The sequence below is a fragment of the Mobula hypostoma genome, chromosome 22 (assembly GCF_963921235.1).
Source record: "Mobula hypostoma chromosome 22, sMobHyp1.1, whole genome shotgun sequence".
Classification (NCBI taxonomy): domain Eukaryota; kingdom Metazoa; phylum Chordata; class Chondrichthyes; order Myliobatiformes; family Myliobatidae; genus Mobula; species Mobula hypostoma.
The window spans coordinates 29,348,126-29,371,278 of record NC_086118.1 but is presented as its reverse complement, the minus strand read 5'-3'; the positions used below and the strand labels follow the sequence as shown (position 1 = coordinate 29,371,278).

The following is a 23,153-nucleotide window of genomic DNA, read 5'->3' as shown; positions in this document are numbered from 1 at the left end:
CGAATGATCCGAAGTTCATCCAGCTCCAGCTCCCTAACTCGGTTTGTCAGGAACTGCAGCTGGATACACCTTTTACATCCTTAGGGAACTGTAGTAGCTCTTTTTCCTTAAACAAATGTAAAGATTGAGTTGTTACCGCAAATACCAATGATACAAACGAAAAACTAATCCTTTGAAGACACAAGAAAATAAAAATACTATGAAAAGTACTTACCCTGAATGTTCAGAAGATTCAAATGATGCCTCCAGTGATGCATTAGAACAGCTGAAGAGCAATCTGATTGCCAGGGTGGTGTTGATTGCAGGATTTTGGCTAGAAAGGTAGGAATATTACTCCAGAGCAAATGAACAATTTAAAATCAAATTCCTTTAGATATATTTATACCTCCATCATTCTGATTTTCAAAATTAACTTTGTATTGTAATTAAGACTGCAAGATTTTTTAAGTGTCACCAAATTAAATTTCTCATAATTACACTGTCGTATACTTGTCAAACAGGGCAAGTTGAGGGAATGATCACAAGATATAGGAGCAGAATAAGGCTATTTGGATCATCAAGTCTGCTCCACTATTCAATCATAGCTGGTTTTATTTTCAACTTCATTTTCCAGCCTTTTCCCTGCAATCTTTCACTGCCCTACCAACCAAGAAACTATCAATCTCTGCCTTAAATACACTCAATGAGTTAGCCTTCGCAGGCCTTTGTGACAATGAATTCAACAGATTCCCCATACATTGGTTGAAAATAATTTTCATTTCAGTTTTAAATTGATATGCCTTTAATCTGAGGCTATGCCCTCAGATCCAAGATTCTCCTACCAATGGAAACGTCTTCCCCATGTCCAATCTATCCAGTTTTTCAGTATCCTATAGGTTTAAGTGTGCCCACCCCCCAACCCAGGAAATTAAAAAAAATCCCACTGGATATTACATTTGTTAAATTATATACAAGCTATTCTCCAAAGTACCACTAAAATTTTCCTGCATTACACCAACAGCAGTCCTAAATGCTTCAGGCCCTACTTATGTTTCCTTCACGGAATAAATATCGAATGACTGTGAAGAACTGGTCATTCAGAGAACCAATAATGGATTCTAACATCTAAAAATATTATTTCAAAACAACTGGATATAATTATTTTGTAATTTCCATAGTAATCTTTAAGAATTACATTTATACATTTTAAAAGGCAAACATTTGCCTGGCATACTACCACTTTATATGCATACCAGTCACTAATTCATGCCTCAGCAAACACAAAATCACAAGGGAATGGCTTTTGAAAAAGCAGAGGTTGTACAATGTTTTGATGTATGTGAGGAACTGTGTGATCATTATTTTCAGCATTAAAAGTTTTAGTAAATGAGTGGAGATATATTTTGAGTAACTTGATCGGAGTACACTTGAACAGAATTATTGAGCTTCAATTGTGTTAAAATTGCATCAATATAGCATTGATAAGGTGTGTTTATAAAATTTATGTTTTCTACGTGGCTGGTTATTTAATTCAATGATTAACATTAACAAAAATCATTTCACATTTGCTGCAGTTATTCCTCTAACGAGGATTTCCCAGTTGGGGGACTCCACTCATTTCTTATGTATTTCTGCAGCTTCTACAGAGAACTTCTTTTAAAAATCATTAAATCACTGTGCAATTTCATCTACTTTTGTAAGCAAAATGTTTTTTTAAAATCCCTTGATAGCCAAATAACTAAAATTTGTTAAATTGCATCTCAATACATTCTGCATCTTGATTATTTAACTTTGAGTGCCTTGAACATATTGCTGAATAACCCATAATATAATTTGCTAATCCCCTTGATAGCGAGGCAAAAGATTACTTCAGATTTAACAATTGGGAAAAAAGGAATAGTTTGTGAATTAGTTTGATTTAAAATGAGGCTTTCAGAATTCAAATGACAGTAACTGCTTTGTTTCAGTTATTTAGTCAGTTATATCTAATTGATTACTATTTTGCATGCTTATTTGTTTTGTCAGGAAATATTTAGCATACTGAGGTAGAGGTTTGATTTGAAACATGAACAATTTCTTTCTTCCCACCAAAGCTGCTCAACCTGCTGAGTTCCTTCAGTAGTTTGAGTAATGATCCAGATTTCAGCATCGGCAGTCTCTTGTCTCCTTCACAGAGTACTATTTTGTAGTGTTTCATAAACATGAACTGTACCATACAATTTTGATTTCCTAATTTGTTGACAGCACTCTATTTCATGAACCCAAACTTTACATTACAAATCAGTTTTTCCCAAAATGCGTGTAAATAAAACAGTATACATATTTATTTTTAATAGTTAAGTAGCAACGTCTCATGAGTATTAACATCATTGAAGAGCATTTTACTGCAACAGCCTTAGTTTATTTTCAAAATTCAAATATAGAAATTAAATCAAGGAAGATCATTTTAAACTTGCCAAAGCAGTATTATCATTTGAACTTTGAACCATAATAATGATAATGTTTGAACATATGGGTATGTACTGTTCACTGGCTTAAAATATCTTTGAAGTTTGCATTGTACAAACAATGACTTGCACTTATTACTTATAAAAACATACCATAAACAAGGTCCACATGAAAGCAATACATATTACCCGAATGAAGCTTCTAAAATTGATCCACGAGTATTTCATCTAGAGGCAAATATTTAGCATACCCCGCACATGGAACTGTTTTCCAACCAATTTTAATGTCAAAAACCAATACAAATGCAATTTTGTAAATCATGACAAAGCTCTCAAAACCACAATTTTTAACCAATTGTGTGATATATGGTGATTTTTGATGGTTATTGTTACAGATTTTTACTAGGTTATAATGTACAATTTTAATGTAGTTTCTATATATATTAAAAAATCCAATACTACAGTCAACTTTAAGCACACACTACAGCATTATATAGATAGCAGAGTATTTTACTTTGTTAAACCTATTTGTGTTATGCCCAGATCCAAACATTTACACCATGAATAAAAGCAGATGCTCATGTGCTATACCAGTTCCAACAATTTTCATACCTAAGCAACTCTCATTGCTTCCATCCCATTCCAAATTCTTCCCGCATCTAGGTTTTCCCTCACATAAATTACTGAATCTTCAATAAAAAGTTTACTCACAATTATAGTATCCAGATCAAAATTATTTTAACTATTTTTCCTGCCCTAAACATATCTGATACACTACATAACAGACACTGACCCAACATTGCCATACCTTGTGAGAAATAAAAGTCACAATGACTGTACTTCAGACCAAAAGTACGACAAAACAGCACGATCTTCTGTGCATAGGGGCTGTTAATTTCACTTATAACCAATCCAGTTTCTGCAAAATTTTAGCATTTGTTCAACACCACCTTTTGTTGTAGTCTGCATCATACCACATCAATCTTCATTTCAAACAATCTTATTTTTAAATTTAAAAAAACCTTTGCATTATTTGCAAGGGAGTTTTCACTTGTCATTTAGTTATTTATCTATTTAATACACCTATATTCATATCTTTCAATATTTTAATGGTTAATTTCCTCTCAAATTCAGTTTCTAAATTTCATCAAAACTACATCTTTATCCCTTGAACACTAAAAACTCATACGCATTTTCATTTTTGATATATTTTCTGCTAACATCTGTTAGACCATTTGCCTGCTTCAATATTCAATAAAATCATGGCTAATATGGACCTTGGTACCATTCTCCTGCTATAACTCCATCTATATAACTCATTCAAAAAGCTGGAGGAACTCAGCAGACAGGCATGTATGGAAAAGAATAAACAATCGGCAATCTGGGCAGAATCTTTAATCAGGACTTCAACTATTTATTCTGTTCCATAGATGCTGCCTGCCCCGTCAAGTTCCTTCAGCATTTTACATAGTTACTCTGGATTTCCAGCATCTGCAAAATATATTGTGTTTACCCCATCTGTATCCCTTGGTCCCATTGTAACTAAAAATCTATTGCACTTAAGAACAAAGGAAGCCTGTCATACAGTGGAGATCAAAAGAGACTGAATACACAATGATAGAAGATGGTAAAAGCTCAGATATTAAGCTGAAGGAACAGAACAGTACACCATTTGGCCCATGATGTTGTACACAAAAAGAGCTGAATGGAAAGAAACAAAATGTGCTGGAAATAATACAAAGCGCTTAAATTTCCTGGAAATTTAAAATAAAAAATGGAAATACTCAGGTGATACCCTTTACCATCTCCGTAAATGTCCCCAAACTTGGAGATCAAGGTATTGCTGACTGCCCCACCCACCAGCTGAGCTTTAATTACCCTACTACTGCCATCATTTGACAAGGCGCTCCAAGGTCTACAATCATCTCCAGTAAATGATTTTTACTAAGTTTTTGGATACCCATCCTAATACATTCAATTATGGTTCTGTGCAAAATTTGGTTTGGAAATAGCCCTATGAAGCAATCTTAAAAGATGCTACTGACAAGTTTCACTATATTTTGTTCATTGGAATTTTTTCCTCTTAAATTTTGTTTTCACACTGAACCAGAGTTGGTTTCTATTCTGATACACACCCAAAACATTCATTCTCTCCACTGATCCACTTGTATTACTCAGATAGCAGATCCTAAACCCGTGACAAGTCCCAAGAACCAAAATCAGTAATTCTAATGCTTGTCCTTTATTGTCATGGGGTCCAAGCATTGGAGCTCATACCCAAAAGCACCATGCCAGTGACTTCATTGTGGGACTAGACTAGTGCACCAAGGTGGCTCATCATCATCATCATCATCAAAAGGGAATTAGGGATGTGTAATAAATATTGGCCTTGCCAACAAAACCCGGATCCCTCCCACCAATAATACTATCTTTTTCCTGATCAACCTTGCCAACAAAACCTAGATCCCTCCCACCAATAATACTATCTTTTTCCTGACCAACCTCCACTGTTTTGCCAAATTAATCATGTTTCTTTATTAAATGAAACAAAATGTTCTCAATGGCAAATTTCTGCACAGGTACCAATTATCCAACCCGTTATGTTAAAAGTAAATTTTACACCACTGGTCATTACTTATTTAAAGCAATATCCTGTTGTGTAACAATTAATTCCTATTGTTACACTTTTTCAGTCACGAGCCATTTTGATCTACAAACATGAGCTTTGTTCTTATTTAAATGAAATATTTTAATGAAAATTTGTTTACTTCAAGGTCGATAGAATATTTTATCAAAAAAACAAAACTTTTAGTTTTAACAAGCATATTACTATCTTTGCAGCATGAATGCACATTTGCTGTTTATTATAAACATTAACCTGGTACAGAACAAATCTCCATTTCCATTTTTGTGTTCTTGAAAGATTTCTGCTGTAAAATCTGAAGCTTAGTATTTGAAGTGTGTTAGTTATTTGCATATATGTTAAGAGAAACACCAAATGGAGGCATAATCTTTTATTCATTGTTGACTCAGTAATACATATTGTAACAGCAAAAACAAAAATGTGTTTTAAACATTACAAGGTGAAAACTTGATTTGGATGAATATCTGATGAACAACATATGTGCACAAGGCTTGCCACAAATCTTTCAATACTTGGGCTTATGTCAGTTCTGTCCCTTGTTAAAAGGGGTATGGGAAAGGGAAGTAAACAAATGGTCAAAACGTCTTTATTTATGATGGTTAATCCAAATCAAGCTTTAATTTCAAATGCATCATATTTCAACGTTTCACCTGAAAAATCCTTGCGCTTTAAAAATTTTGTTTTTGTTTTGCATTCAATGTGGCTAGTTGTGCTTTGCTACCTCAAAGTAAAGCTTGGAGAGATTTTTAAAAACTAGTTCCATTTTTCAAAAACAAAAACAAACCTCTGTGTGGGAAGGGGCTACAGCATTATTTTCTCAACCCCCACACTGAACATTGTTATTAGGCTCCGAAACTAGTTTTGTGTTTCAGTTTACAACAGTGCTTTGACATAACATTTCTGTTACTGAATTGGAACTCTAGTAGATTATATACAAAAGCCTGTCATTTGTACAGTGCAATCTAATTGTTCAATACAAGTTCAGATGTGAGAAAACCTCCAAGATTCATTTGTCAGCTCAGTAATAGGCAAATTCCACAATGTGTACTGAAATCTGATATAAACTGCCACCACATTTCCCCCCTCCCCCCAGAGGTGCAGAAAAAATCTCTTGGATAAGACTTCCAATAATAACTCAGGATTGGGGAATATAGTTACACTTCAAATCTGATTACACCAATTTGGAATGCTGGTGTTAATTTGTAATTACAAATTAAATAATTCCATGTACTCACACTCTTGTGTAGGCAGCAACTGACAAACCAGTGGGTGGTCTTACATTCCCAACAAAATATACACACACATTTTCACTGGTGCCAGACCAGGTTATCAAACTCATGGAATGGTTCACTCATTAGTCTAGTGGACCTCATCAAAAGATGCACAAAACAGCATTATATATTTTGAAAAAAATTTACATGTTTTCATAGAGTTGTTGGAGGTTTGTTTCTGACACAGTTTAAGTTTTCAACGTTTAATGTTTCTAAACCATTTTGACAGAGCAACATCTTTGTCGATTGGATGGGGTTACCTCATCTTTTAACCAAGTATATCCACTTAGTGCAATCCACCGTGGTAATCTGCTAATTTCATAGTAAACACTGGAGTAGAAAAGCAGCTTCACCACAATGCACTGAGCCTTTAGCATTTGCTCAGTGTAAGTGAATAGAAATATCCTTCATTTCAAACGAATAATGCTTTTAATGATCTTGTTCAATTCCCAGGGGAAAACTGCAATTAATAGTTCTCAAGAAGCCCAATAGTTCAAGAAAACAACTTTCTGTGCATTTGTTTTTACAATCACATTCTATGAGGAAATAAATTGTTAAAAAGCCACCAACTTTCTTTAAAAAAATCTTGGATTACCAACATTTGTAATTCAAAGGCAAAAATGAAACAAACACAGACTTTCACTCCCTCTTCCCCCCACCCCCCCAAAACTTTTAAAGTCAGGCTTTTCTACAACTCAAGACTATTTTCGGCTTGGAATATACATAATGGCAATGAGATGCAAAATACCTTTGAGAAGAAATGGTAAATACACTCTTATAACTCAGGAAAAACAAAAAAAGTCTTGAACCCATTTGTGCATAGTTCATGATCCACTTTAAAACCAGCGTTTTGTTGCCAAAAACAGCTTGATAAAACCAATAAAAACCTATTCAAAGATAATGCACAAGTTACCTGATCCAAGCAGGCTGGGACAAGGAGAGTTTATACAGCAACATACTTTACAGTATGTTGGTCAATTGTCTTTAACACAATCAAAAGCATTGATTTCTTTTTAAAACATAAAGCATTTCATAAAGCACTCTTCAAACATTGTTGTGTCCATTATTTGGTAAATAAGTAACTGCTACAGAATAAACAGGTATTTTCTTTTTTTCTTCAGTGCTAGAAGTTGGGTTAAAATACATGAAATGGCGTGGAGTAGCTCCCCAGAAAATTCAGGCCTTCCTGAGACATCATCCACTGTGTGCAAGAAAGTGAGCAAAAATTTACAAAGGAAAAAATACACAACAATGGCCAAAAAAATACAACACTGTTCATTCCCAGAGTTCTGAAGTAGCACATCTTCATTCTGAAAATAGGTTTTGATGGAAGAGTAATTGTCCTTTTTTCATATTTTTTTTTCCTTTTTTTAAAGTTCTGCAAAGTTTGTAAACAGGAGGTTACCAAACATAGGCACCTCTAAATCAGTCACAAAAATATCCAGTCTAAGTGCTTCCCATGCCTGCTTGCAGGATGGGTCCACTCTATTGTGTAGCTATGGCCACAGTTCAACTAGAGCATTTTTTTTTTAACTTTTATACTCTGAAAGAAAACTGGTGCAATACTCCTGTAATAATTCTCTTGCATTAGTCCACAAAAAAGCCACTAAAGGTAGGTATACACATCATCTCCAGAGCACACACTGTTAAGAGTGTCCTTGAGTAAACATTTACACATGAATTGCTGCTGGCCCCTTTGTAAGATTAGCTGGAGGGGCTGCAGACACTCAGTGCAAAGTTAGAAGCTAATAATTTGACCAACGAGCAAATAAAAGCATATACTGTATAAAGAAACAAAAAAACACACTGATTTCATACACACCCACACACTGAGATGCATACATTTGCACCATCACACATACACACAATAAACTTTTTGTTTGAGCCTATTTGTGATGACAACTCCTCAGAAGTGTAAATTAGACGGTTTTCACATTTCATATTGGCCTGCTTGATTCAAGTATTTGTGTTGATATGTTTTTGGGATCAAACAAAATAATGAAAGCAAGGGTAATGTGCATACTAAACCCAGGCTCGCAAAAGTAGACTTTCCATGCCCCAAAACCCCACCCACCCAAATCCCACACTTACTTCCCTGCCCACACTCCCTCATCCAACCACAGGTTGTGGATCCAGGGCCAAAACAATGTCCGGAACTGGGTTGTTTAGTGCTGATTGTTAGCTTCACAAGATCAGTTTTCCCTACATTGATTCTCCACTCAGAAGGTCACCAGGGAGTAAGGTGTTTATAGGTGTAGGGCTGCCAATAACTCTGGTGTCATCATTGTTAGGAGGACCCCATAGACTGCTGGAGTACTGAGGGACACTACTCCACAGGAGGTCATTGGTTCCTTTTCCACTCAAGCTTGTAGTATTCCAGTGACCTAGATCATTGCGAACCAATCCATGAGTGTTGGTGCTTGACCCAAGTCGGCTCTGATTTGTTCCGGCGTTTGACTGCCAGCTGGAGGTCTGAGAGAGTGATTGACCTTGTGCAAAGAAACGGTTGACTTCTTCATCACTGGCAAATTCAGCGAGGATAGTAGTGTTTCCCAGAACGCACCTGGACAAAGGAAAAGTCAAATGTTAAGAGAGCTCAAAACCAGATCATGTCAAATGCTTACAAACTTAAAATGCTGCAAATGAAAGCTAACTTCACATGCAAACTATACACTGTCAGTTCAGATGATAACTATTTATGGAATTGAAAAAAATAAGGACTGCTGGACCATTTATAAAGCTTGGTCTACAGTTTGGACAGAATTTAGTGGCCAGGTAGTATTCCATTCTCATTCTTCTTTCACTTCTAGCAACCATGTGATTAAATATCTGCCGTGTCATTTAAGTAGCTTGATAGGCTTTTAAAATACACAGTTTTCTTAGTGAGTTAAGTATCTACTTGCACAAACTGGATAAAATTTATGTCCATGATTTACTTTAAAGATAAAAGGCATCAATAAATTCAAAGTTTTTTTTGTCAGTCCCAGATCTGACAATTGCATTATGATCAAAGAATCAAGAGGAGAAGAATCTGACATGTTGCCTGGTTACCAACATCTTTGGACCTGCCAAAACAGAGTTCAAACAGAGGCGCTGGAGTGATGGTGTGCTTTGTACCGACAAATTCGATAGAAGTGCTTTTCTTAGCATTTCTTTAGTGTTCAAGAAGGTATTAATAAAGGAGGCTAGAAAGGTACAAGTCTCTTTCAGAAAACCATAGAAAGGGTGCAGAGGAGATTTACAAGGATATTGCCTGAAATGGGGAGCATGCCTTATGAGAATAGGTTGAGTGAACTCAGCCTTTTTTCCTGGAGCGATGGAGGATGAGAGGTGACCCGACAGAGGTGTACAAGATGATGAGAGGCATTGATCATGTGAATAGTCAGAGGCTTTTCCCCAGGGCTGAAATGGCTCACACGAGAGGGCATCGTTTTAAGGTGCTTGGAAGTAGGTACAGGGTAGATGTTAGGGGTAAGTAGTTGTTGTTGTTGTAGTATTTTTTAAAAAAATAAACTCAGAGTGGTGAATGCGTGGAATGGGTTGCCGGCAGTGGTGGTGGAGGCGGAAACGATAGGGTCTTTTAAGAGACTCCTGGATGGCTACATGGAGCTTAGAAGAATAGAGGGCTATGGGTAAAGCCTAGGTAGTTCTAAGGTAGGGACATGTTCGGCACAGCTTTGTGGGCCAAAGGGCCTGTATTGTGCTGTAGGTTTTCTATGTTTCTGAAAAGAGGACTGCACGTTTGTGAAGAGTTTACCACATACCACGACTGCGTAAGCGCATGGAGGTCAGTGAGTTAGACAGGTGGGAAGGATTTAAAAGACAGTTTTTTTTCCTAGCAGTTTGATCGAGGCACGACTGCACAAGTGCGTGGACATCAGCGAGTTAGACTGGCGGGAAGGATTTAAAAAGAAGACAGCTTTACAGAGTGGGTGATGGAGTAGAGGGAAACTGAGGGCTTTGGCTCAACGGGTCGAGGCCAGGTAAGTTATTTGTGAGGAATAGAAAGTATGTCTGTGAGGCTGGTGTTCTGTACTGGGTGTCAGATGTGGGATGGCCGGGAGACTCCCAGCCTCCTGGACAGCCACATCTGTGCCAGGTGTGTCGAGCTGCAGCTCCTTAGGGACCGCGTTAGGGAACTGGAGATGTAGCTCAATGACCTTCACCTGGTCAGGGAAAGTGAGGAGGTGATAGAGAGGTGCTATAGGCAAGTAGTCACACTGGGGCCTTGGGAGACAGATAAGTGAGTAACAGTCAGGAGAGGGAAGGGCAAGAGACAGATACTAGAGAGTACCCCACTGGCTGTCCCCCTTACAATAAGTACTCCTGTTTGAGTACTGCTGGGGGAGATGGCCTACCTGGGGGAAGCAACAGTGGCCACGCCTCTGGCACAGAAGCTCAGAATGGTAGGGAAAGGAAGAAGTTGGCAGCAGTGATAGGGGACTCTATAGTTAGGGGGGGTCAGATAGGCGATTCTGTGGACGTAGGAAAGAAACACGGATGGTAGTTTGCCCCCCAGGTGCCAGCGTCGGGGATGTTTCTGATCGCGTCCACGATATCCTGAAGTGGGAAGGTGAACAGCTAGAGGTAGTGGTACACATTGGCACCAACAACATAGGTAGGAATAGGGAGGAGGTCCGGAAAACAGACTACAGGGAGTTAGGAAAGAAGCTGAGAAGCAGGACCTCAAAGGTAGTAATCTCAGGATTACTGCCTGTGCCACGCGACTCTAGAGTATAGGAATAGAATGAGGGGGAAGGATAAATGCATGGCTGAGGGATTGAAGCAGGGGGCAGGGATTCAGATTTCTGGATCATTGAGACCTCTTTTGGGGCAGGCGTGAACTGTACAAAAAGGACGGGTTGCACTTGAATCCGAGTGGGACCAATATCCTGGCAGGGAGGTTTGCTAAAGCTATTTGGGAGAGTTTAAACTAGAATTGCTGGGGGGTGGGAACCAAACTGAAGAGACCGAGGAAGGGGTGGTTGGCTCACAAGTATAGAAAACTTGTAGGCAGTGTGAGGGGGAGGATAGGCAGGTGATAGAGAAGGGATGCGCTCAGACTGATGGTTTGAGATGTGTCTATTTTAATGCAAGAAGCATCATGACAAAGCGTATGAGCTTAGGGTGTGGATCAGTACTTGGAGCTATGATGTTGTGGCCGTTAGAGACTTGGATGGCTCAGGGGCAGGAATGGTTACTTAAGAGTGCCAGGCTTTAGATGTTTCAGGAAGGCCAGAGAAGGAGGCAAAAAGAGGTGGGGGCGTGGCACTGCTGATCAGAGATAGTGTCACGGTTGCAGAAAAGGAGGAAGTCATGGAGGGATTGTCAACTGAGTCTCTGTGGGTGGAAGTTAGGAACAGGAAGGGGTCAATAACTCTACTGGGTGTTTTTTTTTAAATAAACCACCCAATAGTAATAGGGACGTTATGGAGCACATAGGGAGACAGATTCTGGAAAGGTGTAATAACAGGGTTGTCGTGGTGGGAGATTTTAATTTCCCAAATATCAACTGGCACCTCCCTAGAGCAAGTGGTTTAGATGGGGTGGAGTTTGTTAGGTGTGTTCAGGAAGGTTTCCTGACACAATATGTAAATAAGCCGACAAAAGGAGAGGCTGTACTTGATCTGGTATTGGGAAATGAACCAGGTCAGGTGTCAGGTCTCTCAGCGGGAGAGCATTTTGGAGACAGTGATCATAATTCTATCTCCTTTACCATAGCATTGGAGAGGGATAGGAACAGACAAGTTAGGAAAGTGTTTAATTGGAGTAAGGGGAAATATGAAGCTATCAGACAGGAACTTGGGAACAGGTGTTCTCAGGGAAATGTATGGCAGAAATGTGGCAAATGTTCAGTGGATATTTGCGTGACATTCTGCATAGGTACGTTCCAATGAGACAGGGAAAGGGATGGTAAGGTACAGGAACCATGGTGTAAAAAGGCTGTTGAAAATCTAGCCAAGAAGAAAAGCTTAGGAATGGTTAAAAAACTAGATAATAATAGAGATCTAGAAAATTATAAGGCTAGCAGGAAGGAGCTTAAGAATAAAATTAGGGGAGCTAGAAAGGGCCATGAGAAGGCCTTGGCGAGCAGGATTAAGGAAAACCACAAGGCATTCTACAAGTATGCAAAGAGCAAGAGGATAAGATGTAAGAGAATAGGACCAATCAAGTGTGACAGTGGAAAAGTGTGTATGGAACCGGAGGAGATAGCAGCGATACTTAATGAATACTTTGCTACAGAAAAGGACCTTGGCGATTGTAGGGATGACTTACAGAGAACTGAAACGCTTGAGCATGTAGACATTAAGAAAGAGGATGTGCTGGAACTTTTGGAAAGCATCAAGCTGGATAAGTCACTGGATAAGGGACCAGATGAGATGTACAGGCTACTACAGGAGGCGAGGGAGGAGACTGCTGAGACTCTGGCAATCTTTACATCATCACTGTGGATGGGAGAGGTTCCGGAGGATTGGAGGGTTGTGGATGTTGTTCCCTTATTCAAGAAAAGGAGTAGAGATAGCCCAGGAAATTATAGACCAGTGAGTCTCACTTCAGTGGTTGGTAAGTTGATGGAGAAGATCCAGAGAGGCAGGATTTATGAACATTTGGAGAAGCATAATATGATTAGGAATAGCCAGCATGGCTTTGTCAAAGGCAGGTCGTGCCTTACGAGCCTGATTAAATTTTTTGACGATGTGACCAAACACATTGCTGGAGATAGAGCGTATATGGATTTTAGCAAGGCATTTGGTAAGGTACCCCATGCAAAGCTTATTGAGAAAGTAAGGAGGCTTGGGATCCAAGGGGACCTTGCATTGTGGATCCAGAATGGCTTGCCCACAGAAGGCAAAGAGTAGTTGTAGACAGGTCATATTCTGCATGGAGGTCGGTGACCAGTGGTGTGTCTCAGGGATCTGTTCTGGGACCCCTTCTCTTCATGATTTTTATAAATGACCTGGATGAGGAAGTGGAGGGATGGGTTAGTAAATTTGCTGATGACACAAAGGCTGGAGGTGTTGTAGATAGTGTGGAGGGCCGTCAGAGGTTACAACAGGACATCGATAGGATGCAAAACTGGGCTGAGAAGTGGCAGATGGAGTTCAACCCAGATAAGTGTGAGGTGGTTCATTTTGGTAGGTCAAATATGATGGCAGGATATAGTATTAATGGTAAGATTCTTGGCAGTGTGGAGGATCAGAGGGATCTTGGGATCTAAGTCCATCGGACATTCAAAGCAGATGCGCAAGTTGACTGTGTGGTTAAGGCAGCATACAGTGCATTGGCCTTCATCAACCATGGGATTGAGTTCAAGAGCCGAGAAGTAATGTTGCAGCTATATAGGACCCTTGTCAGACCCCACCTAGAGTACAATCGGCCCTCCTTATCTGCGAGTTCCACATGCGCAAGTTCAACCAACTGCGAATCGAGAAAACCGGGAAGTGCTCTTCCAGCACTTGTTGTTCGAGCATGTACAGACTTTTTTTTCTTGTCATTATTCCCTAAACTAGTGATCGCCAACCCGTCAATTGCGATCGACAGGTCGACCTTTGAGACTTTCCCAGTAGATCCCGAAAAAAATCAAAAATAAATACACAAATACTTTTGTAATGTGAGCATTATAAAAATAAGTAATACTAATTTGGATAATGGTAATATAGCCATACTTCCGCTATTGAAAGCTGTTTGTAAAGAAAGATTGTTTCTGGGTTGTGGGGTTTTAGTTCCGTTCTTCCTGCCCAGTGCGCATGTGTGTATAGTTCCCCCGCCATGCACCGCGGTTTCAGTGTAGCTTGTGCCGTATCAAAGTGACCAATTAGATTAGATAAGAGTACAGACTCTCACGAACATCATTATACGGCGCTCGCTTGTGCTATCCTGATAGCATGGCAGAGGTGCACGAAAGAAGGTGAAAACATACAAAATCCATCCAGAATGGGAAGAGGAATTTCTGTTTACCTTGGTGAAAGACAAGTGTGTATGTATGCTGTGCCACCAAACACAAGCACTGACTAAAAAAGGGAATCTGGAGTGGCACCACAACACCAACTACCAGAAATTTAAAGACACCTACCCCTCAAAGAGCGCAATTTGTGCCAGGGAAGTTGAGGAGCTGAAATCGGGGCTGAAGGCCCAGCAATCGTTTTTCACAAAACATGCTGCTCAAAATAAGGCTGCTATTGAAGCATCATTTCAGTAAGTCACCTTTTGGCTAAACACAAAAAGCCTTCTACAGATGGAGATTTATTCAAGGAAGCAATGGCCATTACCGCAGAGACTGTTTTTAATAACTTTAAAAACAAAAACAACATCACAACTGCAATACACAATATACTGCTTGGCCCTGCAACAGTGACAAGGAGGGTAGAGTCACTGTCAGAGGACGTGAATCGACAAGTGTTAAAGGACTTGTTACTCTGTGAATATTTTTCACTACAGTTCGATGAATCCCTGGATGTAATGCAAGCAGTTCAGCTTGTTGTAGTTGACAGAATGGCTTTCCAGGATTTTACAACAAAGGAGGACTTCCTCACTCTTTTGCAATTAAAGGAGAGAACGAGAGGTGAGGTGAGTTTAAAAAATGTCCGTGAAAATGACATCCCCATTCATAAACGGGTGGCAATTACTACTGATGGGGCCCCAGCAATGCGCGGTGTGCGTGTTGGTTTTATAGCACTTGTGACCATAATGACCCTGATTTTCCCAGCTTCCTGGATTGTCACTGTGTGATTCATCAGCAAGCCTTGGCTGGGAAGGTCGTGGACTTTTCTCATGTAATGACACTGGTGGTCAAACTGATAAATCTGATTTGAGCAAAAGCGCTTCAGCACCGCTTATTCACGGCGTTATTGGATGAGCTCGATGCCGCTTACGGAGACGTACCTCTTCATTCTGATGTTCGGTGGTTGAGTGGCGGCAAAGTGCTGCAATGATTTGTTGACTTGCTGCCTGAGATAAAGATTTTTCTGTCGACAGGAAACTAGGAGCACAAGGAACTGTCAGATGATGCATGGCTACTGGATTTAGGGTTTCAGACAGACATAACGGCTACATTAAATGCACCTAACAAGCTCATGGGAAAAGACCGACACCTAACCCACATGATGAGCGCAGTAAATACGTTTAAGGCCAAGCTCGGTGTTTGGATTTCAAATCTAAAGAATGGGAGGCTGGCACACTTTCCCAACTTGGAAAAAATGTTACAGGCCATCAAGGAAAAAATGCTTTTTGCCCTGAGCAGTACTGTGCTTACCTAGACAAACTGGCAATAGAGTTCGATTGGCGTTTTGGGGAGTTAAACGTCATGAAAGATATTGCTGCATTTATTTCAAACCCATTTCTGCCGATCGATATACAACAGATAGCAGCCAAAATCCAGCAAGTATTTGGTGTGCCAAGTGATACTGAATTGGAAATAATTGATTTGCAAAATGACATCGAGCTTAAAGCAAGATCAAGGGACGCTGACTTTTGGAGGCTTCTCAGCAGGGAGAAGTTTCCTCATCTCACCACATGTGCACTAAAAGTTAGTGCTTACTTCGGGTCAACTTATCATGTGAAATTGCATTTTTACAGTTGAAAATTATTAAATCTAAGTACAGGAGCTGTCTTGCTGACAGACACCTTACAGACGGTCTTAGACTGGCTGTCTGTAGTTATGAGCCAAATTTCAGGGAACTAGCAGGAAGTATTCAGCCCCAGTCATCACACTGAGTGCAACGGTTAATTTTTATTCATTTACTTTTCGTGTTGAAATAAAATTAAATAATGAAACATAGAATTAAAGGTGTTGGTATGTGAGCATTATAAAAATAAGTAATACCAATTAAGGTAATGGTAACACAGCAACACTCCCGCTACGGAAAGCTGCCTGCAAAGAGAGACTGCTTCCGGGGCTCCGGGGCTCCACTTCTGGTCCCTTCTGCTCGGTGCAATAGTGCAATAATGAAACTTAAAATTAAAGGTGTGAAGTATTGTAATATTCTTAAAGACAGCTATGGCTTGTTTGATATGCTAGTTACAGCGTTTTCTTGTTTGAATTAAATTGAAAGTTTGACAAAAGTATTTTGTGTAATTCAAATAATTTACATTGTATTAGGTATTATAAGTAATCTAGGGATGATTTAAAGTATATAGGAGGATGTGTGTAGGTTATTGTGGATCGGGATCGGAAAAAAAACGGAAGTTCTCTTACTAAGTAAGTCGGAACAGGTACATCCAGTATTATTTAGTGTCAGTTAGTCAAACGTTTGCCTTAGTATATTGCATATATTTTACCTTTCTATACATATAAAACACCTAAGAAACGTATGTTTCAGCGCCGGGCTTGGGAACAGAAGTTCCCGAGTTTGATCCAGTGACAGATCGTTCCCGAACGCGCTCTCCATCAGGAGGATCAAAATCCCAAACCCCCAAAACTCAATAATTAAACCACTGCGTTGCTTAGTAATAATTGTAGTTTTCATCGGGGCAGGGCCTTTCTCACTTTATCCTTTAAAATTGCTCTGATCGTTGACCAACTGTAGCCTAATGCTTTTCCAATGACCGATGGCATTTCACCTCTTTCCGATCGCTTTATTATTTCCACTTTATTTTCAATCGTGATCATGATTACTTTCGTGAACAGAAACACTGCGGATTCAGAGCACCGCTGCTGCGTCCTAATGTCCACCGCACTGAGCCAGGTTAAATAAGGTCCGGGGTTCCACTGAGTCCTAAGGTCCACCGCATTTAGAAAAGTTGAATAAGGGACTTGAGCATCCGCGTTTTTTGGTATCCGCGAGGGGTCCCGGAACCAATCCCTCACGGATAAGGAGGGCCGACTGTACTGTGTTCAGTTCTGGTCACCTTACTACCGGAAGGATGTGGAAACTATAGAGAGGGTGCAGAAGAGAGTTACAAGGATGTTGCCTGGATTGGGGAGCATGCCCTATGAGAATAGGTTGAGTGAACTCCGCCTTTTCCCCTTGGAGTGACGGAAGATGAGAGGTGACCTGATAGAGGTGTATAAGATGATGAGAGACATTGATCGTGTGGATAGTCAGAGGCTTTTTCCCAGGGCTGAAATGGCTAACACGAGAGGGCACAATTTTTAAGGTGCTTGGAAGTAGGTCCAGAGGAGATGTCAGGGGCAAGTTATTGCTGTTGTTGATTTAAAAAAAAACACGCAGAGGGTGGTGAGTGCATGGAATAGGCTGCTGGCGATAGTCGTGGAGGCGGATATGATAGGGTCTTTTAAAAGACTCCTGGATAGGTACATGGGGCTAAAGGGCTATGGGTAACCTGAGGCAATTTCTAAAGTAAGTACATGTTCGGCACAGCATCGTGGGCCAAAGGGCCAGTATCGTGCTGTAGGTTTTCTATGTTATCTGTACCAATAAATGTAGACCTGCAAGTCCTGTGGGGATGTGTAGTGAGTACTAGTACATCTGTCATTTTGGTAGACAGATCGGCCAGGACAAAACACAAGAAAATAAATTGGATCAATTGGATGACATGCTATCCTGAGAAACAGTGGCAGGGATAAATTGAGAACATTTAATGTTCCTTCAAAGACTAGGAAACCACAAAACTTTGTATCAATTCTCCGAATCATGCACATAAATCCAAATGAACATAATACTAAATTATAGAAAAACCTCAAGTCTAGACTAATACTAGTATCTTACATGTGGAGAGATTTCTGGGCCTTAGCTGCTTCTTCCTTTGAACTGTAGCGAACCACAGCATTTCCTTGGGTCAAGTTCAGATGGAATGTTATCAATGGACCATGCTGCATACATAAAGTCCGCAAAGTCGAGCCATCAATCTGCAGCAAAAGAATGAGCCAACCTTACTTATAAATCTTAAAGCATAACTTTATGCTGTAATTTGGTAGAAATCACATTCAAGATAAATTACCAACTTATACATTTTAGACCCCACACAAAATCAAAGCCATGAATCATTATCCCACATTATTTTAATTTTCTGAAGTAAATCTCTGAACTTCCAAATCCTACACAAAATTGAGAGATTGAAGTTGTGCAATCTTGGTTTCCAGTTTATGGAAAACAAATTTCATTAAAAATGGAAAAATATTGCAAAATTATTCAATGCATTGCAATTCTATTGTGTAAACTTAAGTTTTCGTGTTGGAGCGTGGCCAAGTGGTTAAGGCATTCATCTAGTGATTTGAAGGTCGCTAGTTCGAGCCTTGGCTGAGGCAGCGTGCGTGTCCTTGAGCAAGGCACTTAACCACACATTACTCTGCGATGACACCGGTGCCAAGCTGTATGGGTCCCAATGCCCTTCCCTTGGACAACATTGGTGGTGTGGAGAGGGGAGACTTGCAGCATGGGCAACTGCTGGTCTTCCATATGACCTTGCCCAGGCCTGCGCCCTGGAAACCTTCCAAGGCGCAAATCCATTGTCTCCTGAGACTAAAGGATGTGTGTGTACGTACACACACACACACACACACACACACTTAAGTTGCTTTCTTGCTCCTGCATTAGCTTGAAAACAGAAAATCCTTAGGATTGTCTGTTTCTAAGCCAATGTAGAGCAAGAAAGGGGATTGGGGATAGCAGTTGGAACAAGCGAGTTAATGGGTGATTGGAGAAAGGGAGAAAAATTGGTACAAAAGATGCAGATTTGTGAGGATTTACGTCTGGTAACAAATCATTTTAAACACTGCCAATACATTAAATTGTTTTCACGCATGTGTAGAAAACACAAAACCATAAATGGTGAGTGATTACAGAAAATGTCTCAATTTTTGAAGGGACTACATAAATCTCTGTAAAACTGTTATACAAAGCTAATAAATATCTGAAAATATTTCCTTTTTAAATATGGAAATTTAAATTGAAGGCTAAACATAGGCTATGTTATTGCAAATATTTCTGCTCTTCAAAATAACATTTGCATCCATCTGTAAGAGTGAATATCACTTTGGAAAATATAAACACTCCTGCTATTTCCTTGGAGTTTTGTACTCTATTTTAAGGAGACTAAAACTTTGTACTCTCATCTTTGCAATAAGAAATGAAGAAACAACTTTAACCTGAGTGTTATTAGTGTGTTCTTAAGAGGTATCAAAACTAAAATCACAAGCACATTCTAACTTTATAAAACAGCATATTAGATACACATTTATTAATATGGATTCTATGGTAAATACATATATTTGCTAATTTTGCAGCACTTCAGATTACAAAAGCTGCTGGTTTTAAGTGGAATCTACACCTCCCCCCCCACACCACCACCAATACCACACAGTATGAATTAGGGTTTTGCCATATTTTGAAAGTGAGAATACCAGAATGCTTATTTTTGTTATACATTCACAAAAAAATGCCTTGAAGGGTCAATGGATGCCAATTAAATTCTAGAGTCTGTGATTCTAACCTTAAAACTTAAGCTAATATTAAGTATAAATTCTGTAATTGCAGGTGTGTGAAACAGTATAATTTCCATTCAGAGATATAATGAATTCAGACTTTTCAGTTGCAGTGATGTTTAGACTTCTATGCAAGGGCGAGGTTACTTTCATACAAGAAGCTAATGCTTCTTACCTGTGGTGTTAAGTTTCGCAGAACCAACCAGCTATTGTTTCTCCCAGAGCTATCTGTGCTCCAAGCAGAACCTAAAATTGGCAAAACAAAATGTTATTACCCAGAACATTTATTTACATCTAATTCTACAATAGATTTTGACTACTCTAAAAAGTACCACCAACCAAATTGTCACTTCATTTTAATAAAAATGTGATGATTTTCTCAGTTCTTTAAGTGGCTAACAAAGGAAATGAATAGCACATGTAACTGAAGAACAAATGTAATAATAACAAAAAATTAATAGAAAGCTTTATTTATTCAATTTCATATGGGATGATGGATATAAAATATATATTATAATTTGCAAAACCCATTTATTCCTTAAGTTAGGGAACTACGTTCAACTTCTTTGATTAAAGGTAGGAGGTAGAAAAGATACACACTTGAAGGATAGATGCATTGTTATTTGAATTCATTTGAAAAAATACTGTACTATGTTAGTACACTAAATTTGATAAATATATGCAAAAGTATTTAGACAGTTTTCTGGCTCAGGATTTCTATTTTCTGTCAACAAAAACACCTGATTATTCTTTCAATTTTTCAGTTGCTTCAAATCATAAACAAATTGAAATGACATCGGAATTCATCTGAAAGATAACAAAGATATCAGAAGACAATAACTTACTGGAGGAATAAGAGCTTGGCCAACTTGAGACAAGTCCTAGTGAACTGACACCCCATGATGGTGATGGCTTGGTATTTGTCAGGCCTGGTGGAGGCCTAGTGTTTTTGGATCCTAGCGGCACTTTCCACAATTCGTGTGACAGTGGTGCTTGAGTTTGAGCAATGGGTCCAGGTGACCAAGTAGATTTATCTGTCAGTTTAGCTGAAATATAGGAAAAACATTTTGTAGTCAAAAAGAACCAAACTAAATGAACATTTTGATTTCAAGCATACTACACTTCAACACTGAACACACTCAAAGTGCAAAACATGTCTGGTACATAAACTTCAAACACATTATTTCCACTTCAGAATGAAGACTCATATTACCATAGAACACAATCTCAGAGATATCTGAATATTTATTTATTTAGCAACAGCGCAAAGTAGGCCCTTACAGCAAGCTACACCGCCTGAGCAACCCCACAACTCCGATTAACCCTAACCTAATCACTGGACAATTTATCATAAACAATTAACCTAACCAGTACATCTTTGGACTGTGAGAGGAATCCAGAGTAGATGGGGGGAAATCCCATGGGGAGGGTGTACAGAAACTCCTCACAGAACTGTACCGGAATTGAATTCCAAAATGCCCCAAGCTGTAAGAGCTGCATGCTAACTGCTACATGACCACAGGGCTTCTGCATTTGTTACTATATTTCAACATGTTAGGAAGGCATCTATTACCCTGTTTTTTTTTTAAACCACAATCAGTCCCTCACATGACCAGTAAAAATTGAGAACTCTCCTTCTCAATTGACATTTTGTCATTTGAAGAAACAAAGTAATATGTGAATGCTTAAATATTTATATCTTTGCATCAATTTTTTGAGGCAAGTTAAACTGAGTTAGGATGAAGTTTTCAGATTGATTCAACTATCCATTAAAATAATAATACATTTTTAATAAAATATAGACTAGCACACGTGAAATATCCAGAGAATTAAGAATGCTGTTGATGTTAATTTGCCTCTAGTAAAAATACATAATCATATTTCTGAATTGTTAATGTTCTACCATTAAACAATAACTCTAGTCACTCCACAATCAATTGCTCAAAATTCTAAAAAAGTCGTAAATGGGCAACTTAAACTTTCCAGTTGGTACACAAAGATGCATTATTTTGCTGTACCATTTCTTCCATTAAACTTTGGAGATGAGCCAGTAAACATTTTTATCCGGTCAGACTTTAATGCCACTTAAATACACTGTATTCTCCGATTTCATGAGGCATTCGGAAAATTGTACAAAACGATGGAAATGAGGAGCGAACCAAAAAGGTTTGAGTACTCAGAAAATAACTACTTGTAACCCTATATTTCCCCCCCAGCAAGGAGCCTCATTCATGAGTGCACAACAGGGATTCACACATTCATTCTGCTGGTTAGCCAATAAAGAATCATTCAAGTAAATCACTACTCATGCTTATGAACAAATTTTTTCCAATGGGAGTACAATTTCATAAAATTAAATGCATATTCTCCACAAATTCTAGCAATGATTTTTCATGCACCACGGTGCTTTCCTTCACAAATCAGCAATTTGATCTTCTATACGTTTTGCAATCCAGTGGATGGTTTCCCCAGAATTTATTCACGACCCACAATGCGGAATAGTTCCAACTTCAGAAAAACAAGATTTACAACATAAAAATATTGAAGCTGAGCAAATTAAAATATTTTAATGCTATTGCATGGCGTCTGTCCAACTTATGTAATATAAGATATGACAGAATGACTGAAAAATGATGACATAATCAAAAAAATGGTGACCTGTATTTAAAAAAATGTAAGTCACAAAGAACAACCTGTGCAAAAGCGTAAAAATGGGAAGATCAGAGTTTGTTAGATGATAAAAGTGAAAGAAAGGAGGCAAATATGTGACAATGCATAAGGTCAATGTCCACTAGAAGACAATGGAGGAGAGGGAAGGGTGCATTAGGACAGAAGTGGAAAGCAATACAGTGATAACAAAACTGCATTCATTCTCAAAGCAGATTGCCACATTTGTACATTTAGTTATTTTAGTACATTAGGCACATTACTGTGATAAACTTCAGAAAATAAACTAGCACAAGGGATTGCAGGTACTGGAATTTGGAAGAACAAACAATCTTATGAAGGAATTAACTGAGTTGAGCAGCATCTGTGGTGGCAAAGGAATTTTCAATATTTTGGGCTGAAACCTTGAAAAATACCAGCTCTCACACACATTCTATGTTTGGGTCTAAATTTGCACAAATTCCAGGCAGATAAACTCTTGCTAAAATATATATATATTTGCTGGCTTTTCCTGCATTGAAATTTTGAAGTGAATATGAAAAATGACACACCTGACATCAATCTACAATTTATATTTGCAAAACTAAACATTTTAAAAAGTCACTTTTAAAGTATGGGAGGATGATAACTTGTTCTCACATCCAGTGACATAATTTCACTTCATCTTTTTCCCTCATATGCCTATGCAAATTTCTTTAATCAAATCTTGCATCAAAAATAATTTATAATTCCAGCATTGATTGCCTTAATCTGATAGTACA

At 38.7% G+C, this 23,153-nt stretch overlaps 1 protein-coding gene across 12 annotated transcripts in view; it reads right to left on the bottom strand.

Annotated features, from left to right (window-relative positions):
* Positions 1-8,426: 8,426 nt before the first annotated feature.
* tnrc6c1 (trinucleotide repeat containing adaptor 6C1) overlaps positions 8,427-23,153 on the bottom strand; it is a 130,009-nt gene continuing 115,282 nt past the window's right edge. For all 12 annotated transcript variants that reach the window (XM_063074348.1, XM_063074352.1, XM_063074355.1 and 9 more), the window contains 4 exons: positions 20,571-20,771; positions 19,901-19,971; positions 18,011-18,150; positions 8,427-8,904 (listed from right to left, as the gene is read on the bottom strand). In XM_063074348.1, coding sequence (XP_062930418.1) covers positions 8,544-8,904; positions 18,011-18,150; positions 19,901-19,971; positions 20,571-20,771 — 773 coding nt within the window. In that variant the 3' untranslated portion in view covers positions 8,427-8,543. The remainder of the gene's footprint in view (positions 8,905-18,010; positions 18,151-19,900; positions 19,972-20,570; positions 20,772-23,153) is intronic.